Source organism: Jaculus jaculus, chromosome 7, assembly GCF_020740685.1.
Source record: "Jaculus jaculus isolate mJacJac1 chromosome 7, mJacJac1.mat.Y.cur, whole genome shotgun sequence".
Taxonomy (NCBI): Eukaryota; Metazoa; Chordata; class Mammalia; order Rodentia; family Dipodidae; genus Jaculus; species Jaculus jaculus.
In genome coordinates, this window is record NC_059108.1 from 147,143,016 (window position 1) to 147,160,307 (window position 17,292).

The 17,292-nt window shown below is 44.4% G+C and overlaps 1 protein-coding gene across 1 annotated transcript in view; it reads left to right on the forward strand.

Annotated features, from left to right (window-relative positions):
• Cdc42bpb (CDC42 binding protein kinase beta) overlaps nucleotides 1-17,292 on the forward strand; it is a 133,079-nt gene that overhangs the window by 69,367 nt on the left and 46,420 nt on the right. The window contains exons 6-12 of the mRNA XM_004649431.2: nucleotides 471-564; nucleotides 2,277-2,477; nucleotides 5,276-5,524; nucleotides 7,294-7,373; nucleotides 9,388-9,554; nucleotides 9,639-9,758; nucleotides 12,424-12,557. Coding sequence (XP_004649488.1) covers nucleotides 471-564; nucleotides 2,277-2,477; nucleotides 5,276-5,524; nucleotides 7,294-7,373; nucleotides 9,388-9,554; nucleotides 9,639-9,758; nucleotides 12,424-12,557 — 1,045 coding nt within the window. The remainder of the gene's footprint in view (nucleotides 1-470; nucleotides 565-2,276; nucleotides 2,478-5,275; nucleotides 5,525-7,293; nucleotides 7,374-9,387; nucleotides 9,555-9,638; nucleotides 9,759-12,423; nucleotides 12,558-17,292) is intronic.

The window sequence follows — 17,292 nt, forward strand, 5'->3', positions numbered from 1 at the left end:
GCTCCAGCCCTCCCTTGCTTAGTTGCTTCATCTCATCATGACTTCTCTGTAAGTCGACACTCCCTGCCTCCCTCTGTGCCGCACACTTGACCCCAAGCAGTTTCCAGACTGCAGTGTATATAGTGTTGTCTGAGGTGACACCACACCTTGACTCTTTGTATGCCATTTTCTGACCCTGTGGCTGGTAAGTGGGGGCGGTGCTGTAGGGCCATGAAGGACATGCTTGGGCAATGTTAGCTGATGAGCAGGTAGGCAGGAGTCACAGGCCATCTGGATTAAAGGACTGACTGTGGTGGTCCCTGCTCTGTCACTCTTCGTGAACCTCTCATTGGAAGCGCTTCACTTCATGGTGCGGTTGTTCTCGGAATGATGGGAACATTTCCTTTATGAACCCACTGCTAATTCAGGGCTTTGACCTACCCAGTGTATGCACAGAGATGGTTAACTCACTGTGCCTGTTTTACCAACAGAGACATTAAGCCTGACAATGTCCTTTTGGACGTGAATGGTCATATCCGCCTGGCTGACTTTGGATCATGTTTGAAGATGAATGATGATGGAACTGTAGGTATTTTTGTTGGAGATTTTCCTTTTGCTCTTGGGTTTGGCCTGTAGTTAGAAGAGGATTAACTGTTTAGTTTGAGATGCTAAAAAGAAAACTAAGTTTATTAATGTAAATTAAGAAATGAATCCATCTAAGAGGCACTTGAAAATGTCTATTTAGGTGTGTTTTTTTTTTAACGTTTAAAGGCTGTTTTTGTTTTTATGTTGGTATGTGTCATCTGTGGGGCTGCCAGGTTCCTCAGACCCCTGGCGACTTAAGGCATGCCTTGCTGAAGTATGTGAGGCCAGCTTAGTCCTCATTTGAAAAGCCCATTCCCATTCTCCTGAATGTAGCTTCCTGCCAGTCAGGGTTTCTCTTGAGGGTGTTGGAGGTCTAGAAACAGGGCTCCTTGGTACAGAGTGCTGTGAGCACCAGCTGGCACCCACAGGTCAGGCTAGGGGTCTGACTCAATGGCCTGTGGGTGGTTGGTCCAACATAACTTATTACCCGAATGCTTCCCACCCTATTTATTGCATCAGAAGGCATTTGCATTCTCTCCTTTAGTCACAGAGGCCCCTTAGTCCTGTAATTGAGGCTTTGAAAGCCACTTCTACAGTGTAAATGACAGGTACTTGAGAAAGTGAGCAGACTGGGCATGTGCTACCAGCATGTTCTCTAGCTGCTACATGGCTGGCATTGCTTGACCGTGTTGCCCAGGGAGGAAGCTGTTTGCTCACTCCCCTCCACACAACTAATCTTTCTTATTTTTAAAAGTCTTGACCCCACGTTGATTAGTTGGTAGGTTAGTATTGTCCTCAAATCCATTCTCCTGGGTAATGAGCACTGCCTTAGTCACCCTTACTGCATGTTCTTCTACTAGTAGACATTTACTCTAAGGCACTTGTCCCTCTTCACAGGAGGACCCTGCAGGCTCTGTAACATATTGCAGAGAAATGACTGCCTGCATAACAGTGGAAGAATCGTTGCTGTTCATTCAGACCAGCATTTCTTACCTCTGCTGACCCTGGGCTGCTTCTAGGGCCCTCAGATGCTCTTTCCAAAGGGGACTCAAGAGAGAGAGTCTGCCTTTGTCCATACAGGCCTAAGATGGCTACCTGGTTCCTGCCTGAGCCTCAGTCTTACAAACTAAGCATTACGGTGGCTCCTGCTCTCCCATGTCCTTTCTCCTTGTGCAGTCCCCTCTTGCTTTCCTATAATGATAGGTCCTCACTGGCCATAGCTTTCAGGAGGGATACCTCTGCTTCAGGCACAAGCTTGTTCATGTGGGCAGCCTTTGTGGGGATGGTTACCACTGTCCTGGGGCCCTGTTCAGGGAATCTCCCCAGAATCCAGCCACTGCTGGTTCCTTCTGGGAGATACAGAGTGGACTGCACCAGGCAGATAGAGCCCCTCTGTGAGCTTCTTCAAACAACCCCCTCTTTGCTTGCACAAGTCTGTGCTAATCAGGAAAAGTCAAGGACTAGCATAGTCATAGAAAGTTCCAAGACCACCCATGGAGCAGGGCCAGCAGGTGTGGGAATGCTGCTCCTAGGGATTCAGACTGCAAGAGTATTTATCTGTGTTGAATTTTAAATGATCATGACTTTGAATCTTGATCATTCCCTGCTTTTCTCTCCTGATTGTTTTGTTTTCTGTTGCTTAGATTCTAGAAAAAGTGGTTAGAGGTATACAGAAATGCTCTAGGGTTTCCTTCAACACTTCTCTCCCTAAGGTTCAGTCCTCGGTGGCTGTGGGAACACCTGACTATATCTCACCAGAGATCCTGCAGGCCATGGAGGATGGCATGGGCAAGTACGGGCCTGAGTGTGACTGGTGGTCCCTGGGTGTCTGCATGTATGAGATGCTATATGGAGAAACACCATTTTATGCAGAGTCACTTGTGGAGACCTATGGGAAGATCATGAATCATGAGGTAAGACACTATCCTGTGCTTCTGGATGCACAGACCCAGATGGAGGAAGGAAGCTGATGGTGTTTAGTCTTGGGGGTGCGGGCCGGGTGTCATCAACATCTGCTGGAGGGACCTGATCATTAACTTTAGACTCCTGAGGAGATGTTGACTGCTATGGGAAGACTTGGACATCCACATAACTGTGTTAGGTGTGAAGTGTCTGGGGTGGTGTGGGGAAGTCTCTGTGGGCACTTTGTCCTGCAGCTCTAGATGCATCAGTTAGGTGCCTGTGGTGACTGTCAGAGACCAGTAGTCATAAGTGATCGTGTCTCCACATATGGAAGTTTTTATTCCTTCCTTGATCCGATTCCTTTTTTTTCCTTCCAAGCTGTTACCTTCCCTCTCTTTATATCTTCTCTTTCCCCTCCCCCCCTCCCTGCACTCACTTCCAGATTGAACACAGGGCCTTGTGCCTAAGCAGCCACTCCAGCTCCTCTTCAAGTGTCTCTAAAGGATTTCCTACTCTAGCAGTGTGCATGTGGCATACTTTCCTGATTTCACACACATGTATACCCACACACATATCCCAGAAACCTCTTGAATTGTGTTCCAACCTGTCTTCCTACTAATTGATTGCTCATGTAGGAAACCGATTTAACATGAAAGCACATAAATTGCTTTATATTTAATCCCAAATCAAAACAAAAACTACAGTACTTTCCCCAAAGTTGAAGTAGATTTTCCATTTATAAACTAATACCTTGTAGAAGGTAATATAAAATGCACATGTGCAAAACCAAACCACTTCTCAGGGAAAACTGCTGCTAAGGTAACAACTAGGACTTAGGTGCTAAGTGTGCCTGGTACTAAGTATTAAGGTCCTGGGCCAGGTGCTTTCTGTGTTTTGGCTGGATCTTCACACCAGCCTTGTGAAGTGGGTAGAGGATATTATTCTTTTATGTAGGTGACACAAAGGAGGCTTAGATAGCAAGGGATGATTCCGCACTCAGGCCCAGTCCATTCTGCAGAGTGTATTTTGTATGCATAATATTAACATTTTACATGTAAATGGCCTATTTTTTTGGCAGTAGGGTCTCACTCTAGCCCAGGCTGACTGGGAATTCATTATATAATCTCAGGTTGGCCTCAAATTCACAGTGATCCTTCCACCTCTGCCTCTCAAGTGCTAAGGTTAAAGGTATGCACCACCACATCCACATCTGGCTTAATATTTTTTAAAAAAGTTTATTTATTTGAGAGAGAGAATGGATGCCCCAGGGCCTTCAGCCACTGCAAACAAACTCCAGATACATGTGCCCCCTTGTGCATCTGGTTTATGTGGGTCCTGGAGCATCGAACCTGGATCCTTTGGCTTTGCAGACAAATGCCTGAACCATTAAGCCATCTTTCCAGCATGCCAGCTTATTTTATTTATTTATTTATTTAGGTTTTCCAAGGTAGGGTCTCGCTCTAGCTCAGGCTGACCTGGAATTCACTATGTAGTCTCAGGGTGACTTCAAACTCATGGCAATTCTCCTACCTCTGCCTCCCAAGTGCTGGGATTAAAGGTATGTGCCACCATGCCCAGCTTCAGCTTAATATTTTTATTTATTTATTTGCAAAGAGAAACTGGGCTGGAGAAATGGCCAAGGCACTTGCCTGCAATGCCTAATGTCCTGAGTTTGATTCTGTAGTACCCACGTAAAGCCAGATGCACAAAGTGGCACATGCATCTGGAATCTGTTTGCAGTGGCTGTTGGCCCTGGCACACCTATTCTCTATGTCTTTCTTCTACCTCTTGGCTTGCAAATAAATAAATAAAAATACTTTTTGAAAAAAGGGTAAAACGTGGGCAGCTCACTGAGAAGGTTGTACCTGCTCCTGCCTTCTACTGCACACTGCCCATTTCCTTTGCTGTGTTAAAAGATTTTTTTTCGAGGTAAGGTCTCACTCTAGCTCAGGCTGACCTGTAATTTACTTTGTAATCTTAGGGTGGCCTTGAACTTATGGCAGTCCTCCTATCTCTGCCTCCCGAGTGCTGGGATTAAAGATGTGTGCCACCACACCCAGTTTAAAAGATTATTATTATTTTAAAAGTTTATTTGAGAAAGAGAGAGAAAAGATGGGCACGCCAGGGCCTTCAGCCAGTGCAAACAAACTCCAGACACATGCGCTCCCTTGTGCACATGTGTGACATTGTGCACTTGTGCCACTGTGCGTCTAGCTTACACGGGACCTGGAGATTGACACGTGTTCTTCAGCTTTGCAAGCAAGTGCCTTAGCTGCTAAGCCATCTCTCCAGCCCTAAAAACAAATATTTATCTGCATGTGCCTGTGCATCTGTATGTGTGTATGTGTGCACACATGCATGTCTGTGCCTATTGGTGCACTAGGATTTCTTGCTGCTGCAAACAAAACCCAGTCACCTGCACTACTTTCTGTGTCCTGCTCATGTGGGTGGCTTGGGAAGTGAACCTGGGACAGTAGCTTTGCAAACAAGCATCTTCAACTGCTGAGCCATCTTCCCAGCCTCACTCTTTGCTGCTTTGATTGGCAAAAAAATTCGGTGGCAATAAGTCATTTTAAGGAATTGCAGAGATGAGTGATTTTAGTTTATGTGCAGTGGGTAGTAAGTCACTGTCAGGAAATGCAGAGATAATTATTGTCTTGTTTTCCTTGTTTCAGTATAATTCACTAGCATTGGTTTACAGTTTGTGACTTACTGTAAGATAAAGATATTTACTGTGGAGCTGCTTTTTCCTGTACTTTGTACATCTTAGGTTTTTCTTACTATGTCTTCTGGTCATGTCCCCCTCTAGGAGCGGTTTCAGTTCCCTTCTCATGTCACGGATGTATCTGAAGAAGCAAAGGACCTTATTCAGAGACTGATCTGCAGCAGAGAACGCCGGCTTGGGCAGAATGGAATAGAGGACTTCAAAAAACATGCATTTTTTGAAGGTCTAAATTGGGAAAATATACGAAACCTAGAAGCACCTTACATTCCTGATGTGAGCAGTCCCTCTGATACATCCAACTTCGATGTGGATGATGACGTGCTAAGAAACACTGTGAGTGTCAAGGCCACTTTCTCCTCAGGTGGCTCTGAGTGCCAGCAGTGTTAGGCTGAAGTGTTGCTTGGCAAGTCAGTAAGTTACAAAATGGTTCTGGTATTTGTCTTAAGTCTTCATTCACCTTGGCCCTAGTGTCACTTTTTAAAACGATGGAGAGATGGCTTAGCGGTTAAGGCGCTTGCCTGCAAAGCCTAAGGACCCGTATTCAACTCTCTAGATCCCACGTAAGCCAGACATACAAAGGTGAGGCAGGCACAAGGTTGCACATGGCCAGTGGGTGGTGCAAGTGTCTAGAGTTCAATTGCAGTGGCTGAAGCCCTGGCGCGCTAGCTCTCTATCTTCCAGACTGTCTCCAAAATAAAAATAAAAATAAATTAATGATGCATAGGGGAGACGGCTCAGTGGTTAAGGATGCTTGTTTGCAGAGCCTAATGGCCCAAGTTTGATTTCTCTGTACCCACATAAAGCCAGATGCACAAATGGCAGATGCATTTGGAGTTCATCTGCTGTGGTAGGAGGCTCTGGGATGCCATACTTTCTCTCCTCCTTCAAATAAATTAACAAATGCAATGATGGGTTACCTCAACTTGAGTAGAATTGTGTGCACTCTTTCACTTTTGGAGCATGTCTGAAATCTTTTTGCTTTTATTTCTTATACTTTATACTTTCTCATTCAGCATAACATGTTTTATTGGGCAGTAGCTTCACTGTGGTCCCGCCAGCGTTTCATATGTAGAAACGCTTAAGAAACAGAGGGAGCCTGGTATAAAGGCCCAGGGTTATGTTCAGACCCTCTCTCGAGCCAAGAGCAAATTAATGTTCCTTTTGTACAATAGGAATTCAGAGTAATAATGTCAATAACTTATTGATTGTTTTTCTTCTTCCTTCTGATGCTGGGTGTCAAACCCAGGGCCCAGGGCATATAGACAAGCACTCTACCACTGAGTCTCATCTTTTTATGTTCAGTCTTTATTATGATGTCTTATATATGTCTCTCTGAAGAGTTTTCTCAAATCTTAAAAGCTACTCTGCTCTGGCCTGGTAGGAAAGAACCACTTTGATGTACATGTTGATATCTTTCATCGTGAGAAATGCATTTGTTCTTACAAAATTATTTTGGTTTCCTCAAACCCTAATTTAAGACTTGTTTGAGGGTGGAGAAGTGGAGGTGAAAGGAGAAAACCTGTTTTTTTTAATATTTTATTTTATTTTATTTTATTTATTTGAGAGAGAGGCAGATAGAGAATGGGTGCACCAGGTCCTTCAGCCACTGCAAATTAACTCCAGATGCATGAGCCACCTTGTGCTGGTTTCATTTTTACTTACTAAAGAGCTTCTACCTGAAAAATAGGATGATAAGTAAACTGATCTAAAACTGGTTGCCTTTGGGTTTCAGAGGCCCTTCCTATGTGGGAGTATCCCAGCCTTACCCGTACCAGAGAACCACATGTGCTACACTGTTGGTCTTTGCTCACAGTTGTACTGAGTGATTGTAGAATTTTGATAGTTGGGAATGTACTTGTGATAGAGTGCCTGCCCAGCATGTGCAAGGCCTTAAGTTCCAACATTTGAAGCAGTTTGTAAATCACTAGCCTGATGAACTGTATTGTATATAAGTGGATGGAGCCTGCAGTGAGAGTGATTTAACTGGCGTACCACCTGGTTCAGCCTGGTGCCCTCCTAACTCCCCGTTACTGTAATATTATTTCCTCGTTGATGTTTGTTTGAATGTGGATTTATTTTATTTGTGTTGTATTCTTACGCAGGAAATATTACCTCCTGGCTCTCACACAGGCTTCTCTGGATTGCATTTGCCGTTTGTTGGTTTTACATTTACAACAGAAAGGTAGGTCTGGGTTGATCCTGCCCAGCAGCCTTCTCTAGAGATGTGCCCAGCCCCCCAGTAGGTTCTGTGTGTACTTGCTCACGCTAAAAGGCTGGGAGGGCATCACTCCAAGGAGGTAAAGAGTGGTTTTTGTTTGTTTTGTTTTGTTATTAAGAGAGAATGGGCGCACCAGGGCTTCCAGCCACTGCAAATGAACTCCAGATGCCTGTGCCACCTTGTGCATCTGGCTTATATGGGTCCTGGGGAATCAAACCTGGGTTCTTTTTTTTTTTTTTTTTTTTTTTATTTATTTTATTTATTTATTTGAGAGCGTCAGACACAGAGAGAAAGACAGATAGAGGGAGAGAGAGAGAGTGGGCGCGCCAGGGCTTCCAGCCACTGCAAACGAACTCCAGACGCGTGCGCCCCCTTGTGCATCTGGCTATCGTGGGACCTGGGGAACCGAGCCTCGAACCGGGGTCCTTAGGCTTCACAGGCAAGCGCTTAACCGCTAAGCCATCTCTCCAGCCCCAAACCTGGGTTCTTTGGCTTTGCAGACAAGCACCTTAGCCACTAAGCCATCTCTCTAGCCCTTTTTTTTTTTTTTTTTTTTTACATTTATTTATTTATGAGCAACAGACAGAGAGAATGGGTGCCCCATGTGCACCCCCTTGTGCCTCTGGCTAACATGGGTCCTGGGGAATCGAGCCTTAAGCCAGAGACCTTAGGCTTCACAGGCAAGCACTTACTACTAATCCATCTCTCCAGCCCCTCCACCTTTTTTTTTTTTTTTTTTTTAAGGGAGAGAGATTGCAAGTACCCATATGCATGAATGAATTGGTATACCAGGGCCTTAGCCACTGCAGTTGAACTCCAGATGCTTGCACCATGTAGTGGGCATGTGCAACCTTGCACTTGCCTCACCTTTGTGCATCTGGCTTACATGGGATCTGGAGGGAGACTGAACATTTGTCCTTAGGCTTCGCAGGCAAGCACATTAACTGCCTAGCCATCTCTCCAGCACCAGGAGTGGTTTTTACCCTTCAGAAATGCATTCTTACAAGCAAGGCATGATAGTGTATACCTTTAATCCCAGCACTCAGGAGGCAGAGGTAGTAGGATCACTATAAGTACAAGGCCATCCTGAGACTTCATAGTGAATTCCAGGACAGCCTGAGCTAGAGTGAGACCTTACCTAAAAACCTGAAATAAACAAACAAAAAAATACATTCCTATTTACTGTAAGGATGTATCAATGTCAGCTGACATTTTCTTATTTTAAATATATTTTTTAAATTATTTATTTATTTAACAGTAATAGAGAGAGAGAGAGAGAATGGATGCACCAGGGCTTCTAGCCACTACAAACAAACTCCAGATGCATGCCCAACCTTGTGCATCCGGCTTACATGGGTCCTGGGGATTTAAGCCTTGAATCAGGGTCCTTAGGCTTCACAGGCAAGCACTTAACCACTAAGCCATATCTCCAGCCCTGCTGCTTGCCGTTTTAAGGACTGTAGCCCTGTCTCCATAATTCTAGTTGGAATATAGTTCCTCCTGTGATATGACTTCCACCAGCATGTGTGGCACTAGCTGGTGTTATTTGTGTCTGTCACTATTGTCAATGGGCCTCTTTACAAAGGTGTAGCCCAAGATGTGTGCCTGGAAGAAGATTGCAGAATTGGATTCCTGGCATGTGCTGGGCATAATTTAGGAAGGGAACCTCTGCTCAGGCTGGTGGGCAAACCTCTGTAGGTGTGGGGTATGGCACAGTGATGATGTAGAAGTCAACTTCTCCCTTGCAGAGGCATTTCCTTTGAGTATATATTAGGTTACACCCTTCTCAGGCTTCTGCTCTCCATTTATTTAGTAGTAGTAAGGAGGGCTCTTGTATGGATTTTAACTCTATAAAGTAAAAAAAAAATTTAGGTATTTTATTTGCCATTTTAATGTACCCAAGACAGGCTTGAATACTGATGAAATAAATCGCTGTCAGTTCTCAGTAGATGAGAAAACTTACTGCTCTGTTTTGCAGCTGTTTTTCCGACCGAGGTTCTCTGAAGAGCATGCTGCAGTCTAATACGTTAACCAAAGATGAAGATGTGCAGCGGGACTTGGAGAGCAGCTTGCAGATTGAAGCTTACGAGAGGAGGATACGAAGGCTGGAGCAGGAGAAGCTGGAGCTGAGCCGGAAATTGCAGGGTGAGTGGCTGGGGTTACCTAACCTGGGCTGCGTTTCTGTCTTGCACACACAGCTGGCCACTCTCAACACTGTTTCTCCCATAGAGTCCACCCAGACAGTGCAGTCCCTTCATGGCTCCACACGGGCCCTGGGCAATTCAAACAGGGATAAAGAAATTAAGAGACTAAATGAAGAAATTGAACGTTTGAAGAATAAAATGGCAGGTAAGTGCTTTAGTCTTTATTCTTGGACATTAATCCCTATCTCAATCTTCTTTATAGAAGTGAAAAAGTAGAGAAAAGCTCAAGCATTAATAAGCCTTTGTAGAGTTGTGGCATTTTGTCTATAGGTTGAAAATTATTTTCCTACCTTACTGGTTTCTGATGACATAGTTACTACAATTGCTTATTGAAGTTTTTTTGTTTGTTTGTTTTTTGAGGTAGGGTTTCACTCTAGCCCAGGCTGACCTGGAATTCACTGTAGTCTCAGGGTGGCCTTGAATTCACAAGGTACCTCTGCCTCCCAAGTGCTGGGATTAAAGGCGTGTGCCACCACACCAGGCAGTTATCAAAGTTTTTTCCCTAAGTTCTTACTATTCTGTTCCCATGTATAGTTTCTGGTTGTCAAAACATAGTGAAGATTCAGATCTCTTCTAAGCTATCTCCTTAACCCCACATGGACTGGTTCTGCCGTCAGTCATATCTCCAAATCAATCATAGTCTATGTCCTCTTCACTTAGCTTGGGCTGAGTCAGTTATTCACTAAAATCATGGTTACTTTACACCCTGAGAAAGGGCCAGTGCTGTGCTGGACGACAGCTTACAGGGGCTGAGCAAGTGAGCACGTGTTGCCAGTGTGCTCTCAGTTGTCGGGGAGAGCCACCAGAATAGAGAATGAGGATAAAGCAGAGTCAGAGTGAAGTTAGGGGCATCTGTTCACGGCCACACAGGTAGTGTGTGATGGATGCGAGGAAGCAGGGCTTCTGAATGAGCAGGCATTGTGTCTCTGCTCAGTGTTTGGAAGCTGAGCAGCAGGATTTTGTAAATGGCAGGACATGTAGCAGAGGCTGAACACATCCAGGAGCCCAGGAAATGTTTGTCATTAGAGGTAGAGGGATATGTGGGGGACAAAGTGACATTTTTGCCATCTTGAGTGCAGGGAAACATTGTAGATATCTCATACAGTTAATGACATTACTGCTCCTAGCTAGGAAGGTTTGGCTAGGATTTTGTTGAAAACAGACTTTAAAATTTAGATTGGAAGTGGGTGGGTGAAGTGTTGATAACATTTATATTCATGCTTCCTGGGGGACTAGAAGGCTAAAGTAGGAAGATTACCCTGAGTTTGAGGCTACCCTGTGGCTACAGAGTGAGTTAAAATGCAATCCTGCCCAAAACAAGTAAAATAATTCCAGAATTACAACAAAACAACTCGACCCTGAATATGAAATTCGTCAGGTCAGTTTGAGCAAGGAAGCTTGCTGCCTAAAGTAACTGGTTATAAGAAGTGTTGTCTTTTATCTTAAGAAAGTTACCATGGGCTGGAGAGATAACTTAGTGGCTAAGGTGCTTGCCTGCAAAGCCAAAGGGCCCAGGTTTGATTCCCCAGGACCCACATAAGCCAGACGCACAAGGTGGTGCATGCATCTGGAGTTCGTTTGCAGTGGCTGCAGGTCCTAGTGTGCCCATTCTCTCACTCTAATAAATAAAATATTTAAAAAAAAAAAAAAACGAATTGGCCAGGCATGGTGCATGCCTTTAATCCTAGCACTTGGGAGGCAGAGGTACAAGGATCACTGTGAGTTCGAGGCCACCCTGAGATTACAGAGTGAATTCCAGGTCAGCCTGGGGTAAAGTGAGATCCTACCTCGAAAAACAAAAAAAAAAAAAAAAAAAAATTGATTCCAAATCTAAGTGGAATTCAATAGTTATAAAATCCCCTCCTTTCTGTCTCTGTCTCTCAAATTAAAAAAAAAAAGAAAGTCACTGTGCATCATACACTTTTAGTTCCAGCACTCAAGAGGCAGAAGTAGGAGGATTGCCATGAGTTCAAGGCCAGTTTGGAGCTACAGAGTGAGTTCCAGTTTAGCATGGCCTAGAGTAAGACCCTACCTTGAAACAAACAAACAAAATAGTCACTGGGTGTGGTGGCTCACACCTTTAATCCCATCACTTGGGAGGTAGAGTTTGGAGGATTGCCATGAGTTCTAGGCCACCCTGAGACTCCATAGTGAATTCCAGGTTAGCCTGGGCTAGAGTGAAACCCTACCTCAAAAGAAAGAAAACGGGCTGGAGAGATGGCTTAGTGGTTAAGCGCTTGCCTGTGAAGCCTAAGAACCCCGGTTCGAGGCTCGGTTCCCCAGGTCCCACGTTAGCCAGATGCACAAGGGGGCGCACGCGTCTGGAGTTTGTTTGCAGTGGCTGGAAGCCCTGGCGCGCCCATTCTCTCTCTCCCCCTCTATCTGTCTTTCTCTCTGTGTCTGTTGCTCTCAAATAAATAAAGAAAGAAAGAAAGAAAGAAAGAAAGAAAGAAAGAAAGAAAGAAAGAAAGAAAGAAAGAAAACGGTCACTGAAGAAATATCATACCTGTAGTCTATATTTATTTTGCATTTCGAGAATCTAACACTTCTTGAAGTATATAATATATACCCCATGTGTACATGTTTCTTTTATGTTCTTGTGTAAATTATAAAATTCATGCCAGTTATTTTTTTGTTTCTTTTTTGAGGTGGGATCTCACACTACTAGTGTAGTATCAGAGGGGCCTAAACTCATGGCTGTGCACCACCATACTGGGTTTCCATGCCAATTTTTTTTAGCAGTTAAAGGACATTTTGAATTACTGCATAATTTTTGACAGTAAGACATAATTCATTTCTCTACTGTCCAGATTCAAACAGGCTTGAGCGACAGCTTGAGGATACAGTGACACTTCGCCAGGAGCATGAGGACTCCACACACCGGCTGAAGGGTCTGGAAAAGCAGTACCGCCTGGTGCGGCAGGAGAAAGAGGACTTGCACAAGGTAGCGTGACCGGCCCATGTGAGGATCCTGTGTGTGAGGAGGACTGTCTGAGGAACTAGTGTGTGAGGATCCTGTGTGTGAGGAACTGGTATGTGAAGAGACCTGGATGAATTTTCACTGTCTGAAGTCTGAGCTTCAGTGGATGTTTATAGACCTCCTCAGGACAGGACCCTCATTATAGACCATCTTGTTCTACCCACCCAAAGCGAGAGCAGTGCTTGGGTTCCTGGGTCACGTGTGCCCTTAGATGCCTGGCTACAGCTAGCGCCTACTTTGTAGTCATCATCTTCATTCTGTACTGTACTTCTGGAGAGTAAGCAATATCTCACTCAATTCTGAGTAAGGAATGGTCTTCCATAGCATGCAGCAGCATATACAGTGACTGAATGAGCTGGGGGCAAGAGCCTCACCCCTCTCTCTGCCATGTTCCCTGCGGCAGCCTGTGACCTCTTGTCTCAAAAGGACTTCTTTTTTTCTGCGGGTGGGGGGCGGATTTTCAAGGTAGGGTCTCACTCTAACTCAGGCTAACCTGGAATTCATTCTGTATTCTTAGGGTGGCTTCAAACTCCTACCTCTGCCTCCCAAGTGCTGGGATTAAAGACTTGTCCCACCTCATCCAGCTCTCTAACATAAATTTCTGTGTTCAAGTTGTTGTTCCCCCAAGTTGTTTCTTAAGTTCCCTTTGATGTTATAACACCTGCAGTAATTTGTTTAGGTGGAAAGTGGGGACATGTGGATTCTTAGTTCTCTGGTGTGGTCATAGTGAATTTATTGAGCTTGACCTACAGAATCTTGATGGACAGCATCCTCAGTCAGCCTTGCTCCAGATTGTGTCATTTTCACCAGTGACTAAACCACCAGATTGCTGACAGGCTATGGGAACATGAGGGCTTTCAGTGTGGCCAGATGGGCTGCAAGCACAGCTATGTGAAAGACTATTGCAACTTCACTCAGAGGAACAAGTACCATACCTCAAACTCTAGTGAAGGTTATTGTCCAGTGACTTTTAAAACTTACTTACTGCCGGCTGTGGTGGCACACGCCTTTAATATCTCAGCACTCAGGAGGCAGAAGTAGTAGAATCACAATGAGTTTGAGGCCATTCTGAGACTACATAGTGAATTCCAGGACAGCCTAGGCTAGAGTGAGACCCTACCTCAAAAAAAAAAAAAAAAAAAATATATATATATATATACATATATATATGCATATATGTATGTATGTATATATATATGTGTGTGTGTATGTGTGTGTGTATATATATATATATATATATATATATATAAAATAATAATTTTAAGAAAACTTTCTCCCCCACCCTCTTTCTCTTTACTTGTTTATGAGGAGAGAGAATGAGAATGGATGTGCCAGGGCCTCTTATCACTATAAAACAAACTCCAGACACATACAGCAGTTTGTATATCTGGCTTTTTGTGGGTACTGGGGAATCAAGTCTAAGCTAGCAAGCTTTGAAAACAAGTTTAACTGCTGAGCCATCTCCCTAGCTCATTTGGTACATTTGGCCTGGCTGGCCAGTCTTAAGGCTTGCAATGTCTACTGGTGTTTACCACCATTGACGAATGACTTCTCTCCCATAGGGTTGCATGCAGCATAGCTTTTTCCAGCTTTCTATCAGCTGGTTCACAGAGAGGAGGTTTTCAGCTCAGTTCCAGCTTGATTTCTCAGTGATCTGTAGCTCAGGCATGTTGGATTCTTCAGCATTAGGTCTTACCATCTAGTTCTGGTGGGAAACTCAGAGCCTTGGCAATAGCCTGTAATGTTTTGGGGATATCAGGGACTTCCCCTGCCAACAACTCTCTGGAAGGTATCCCATCCCTGGCACTGAAATTTTTCTACTAACAGTCTGTGATTTCTGGATGTGCCATTACCAAAGAAGTATGTTTCCATAGCACTTGATCATAACAACTTACTTTTCATATTTATTTTTTATTTATTTGAGAGAGAGAAAAAAAAAATGGGCACCACACCAGGGCCTCCGCCCACTGCAAACAAACTTCAGATGTGTGCATCTGGCTTACATGGGTACTGGAGAATCGAGCCTGGGTCCTTGGGGTTCGCAGGCCTTAACCCTTAAGCCAGCCCAACACCTTCAATTTCCATTAACCCTCCTCCCACACTTCCTTTGTTCAATCCCTTCCGCAGATCTCATTTAGGCCATTGTACCCCCAGTAATCTGTTCATCTGTTTACATATATGCAATACACTCTCCTTAAGTTCTCCCCTCTCCATCCTCCTTATAGCCCCTTTCTAGCTTGCTGGCCTCTGCCACTGACTTTTTTTAAAATTTATTTATTGGAAGCCAGGCGTGGTGGTTGCGCGCCTTTAATCCCAACACTTAGGAGGCAGAGATAGGAAGATTCTTGTAAGTTCAAGACCAGCTTGAGACTACATAGTGAATTCCAGGTCAGCCTGGTCTAGAGTGAGACCCTACCTTGAAAAACAAAAATAAATAAATAAAATTGTTTATTGGAGACAGAGGGAGGAAGGAAGGAAGGAAGGAAGGGAGGGAGGGGGAAATAGAGAGAATGGGTACACCAGGGCCTCTAGCTACTGCAGACACAATCCAGACACATGCACCACCTTGTGCATCATGGATACTGGGCAATCGAATCTGGGTCCTTAGGCTTCACAGGTAAGTGCCTTAGCTGCTAAGCCATCTCTCCAGCCCACTGCTACTGATTTTTACTCCAATTCTCATACATATCTAAACATTTGTAGCTAGGATACACATATGAGAGAGAATATGTGGTGTTTGGCTTTCTGGGCCTGAACCTCACTTCGTATAATCCTTTCCAGAGCCATCCATTTCTCTGCAACTTTCATAATTTCATTTTTCTTTACCACTGAATAGAACGCCTTGTATAAATACATCACATCTTCATTATTCATTCATGTGGTGAGGGACATCTAGGCTGGTTCCATTCCTAGCTATTGTGAATAGAGCAGCAATAAACATTGGTGAGTAAGTATCTCTAAGGTAGTGAGTAGAGCCCTTAGGATATATGCTTAGGAGTAGTATAGCTGGGTCATATGGTAAGTCTTATTTTTAGCTGTTTCACAAACCTCCACACTGATTGCCACATTAGCTGTATCAGTTTACATTCCCACCAGAACAAATTACAGAATTGTTGACTAAAATATTTTATTAAAAATCTGAGCTGGGTGGGCTGGAGAGATGGCTTAGCGGTTAAGCGCTTGCCTGTGAAGCCTAAGGACCCCGGTTCGAGGCTCGGTTCCCCAGGTCCCACGTTAGCCAGATGCACAAGGGGGCGCACGCGTCTAGAGTTCGTTTGCAGAGGCTGGAGGCCCTGGCGCGCCCATTCTCTCTCTCTCCCTCTTATCTGTCTTTCTCTCTGTGTCTGTCGCTCTCAAATAAATAAATAAAAAATTAAAAAAAAAAAATCTGAGCTGGGGAGCCAGGCGTGGTGGTGCACGCCTTTAATCCCAGCAATTGGGAGGCAGAGGTAGGAGGATCTCCGAGAGTTCGAGGCCACCCTGAGACTACATAGTGAATTCCAGGTCAGCCTGAGCCAGAGTGAGACCCTACCTCGAAAAAAAAAAAAAAAAATCTGAGCTGGGGCTGGAGAGATGGCTTAGTGGTTAAGGCATTTGCCTACAAAGCCAAAGGACCCCAGTTCAATTCCCCAGGACCCATGTAAGCCAGATGCACAACGGGTCACATGCATCTGGAGTTCATTTGCAGTGGCTAGAGGCCTTGTCGTGCCCAGTCTCTCTCTCTCCCTCTCTCTGCCTCTTTCTCTCTCTCTCTCAAATAAATAAATAAAAAAGTAAAAAAAAAAAAAAATCTTAGCTGGGTGTGGTGCCATTTGCCTTTAATCCCAGCACTGGGGAGGCAGAGATAGGAGGATCACCATGAGTTCAAGGCCACCCTGAAACTATGTAGTGAAATCCAGGTCAGCCTGAGCTAAAGTGACACCCTACCTCAGAAAAACAAACAGGAAAATTTAAAAAAAAAAAAAAGGGAAAAACATTGAGAATTGGGCTGGAGAAATGTTTTGTTTTTTTAATTTTTTGTGTTTATTATTTATTTATTTGAGAGTGACAGAAAGAGAAAGAGGCAGAGAGAGAGTGGGTGCACCAGGGCTTCCAGCCACTGCAAACAAACTCCAGACATGTGCGCCCCCTTGTGCATCTGCCTAACGTGGGTCCTGGGGTCCTTAAGCTTCACAGGCAAGTGCTTAACTGCTAAGCCATCTCTCCAGCCCTGGGGAAATGTTTTAATGATTTAGGCGCTTGCCGGGAAGTCCAAGGACTCAGGTTTGACTCTCCAGATCTGATGTGAGATGCACAAAGGCGAGGCAAACACAAGGCTGCACATGCCCACTAGGTGGCACAGGAGTCTGAGGTTCTATTACAGTGGCTAAGGCCCTGGCACACCAATTCTTTCTCTCTGTCTCGTTCTCTCTATAATAAAAATTTAAAAACTGAGAATTAATAGCTGAAGATACCTAATCAAGAGCCACAAACATCTTTTTAAACTTTATTTTTATTTTGAGAGAGAGAAAATTGACACGGTGAGCTTCAGCCATTGCAATTGAACTCCAGATGCTTGCATCACCTATTGGGCGTGTGTGATCTTGCTCTTGCTTTGTGCATGTGACTTACGTGGAATCTTAAGAGTCGAACCTGGGTCCATAGGCTTCACAGGCAAGTTCACTAATCACTAAGCCATCTCTTGAAGTAATTGTTAAAG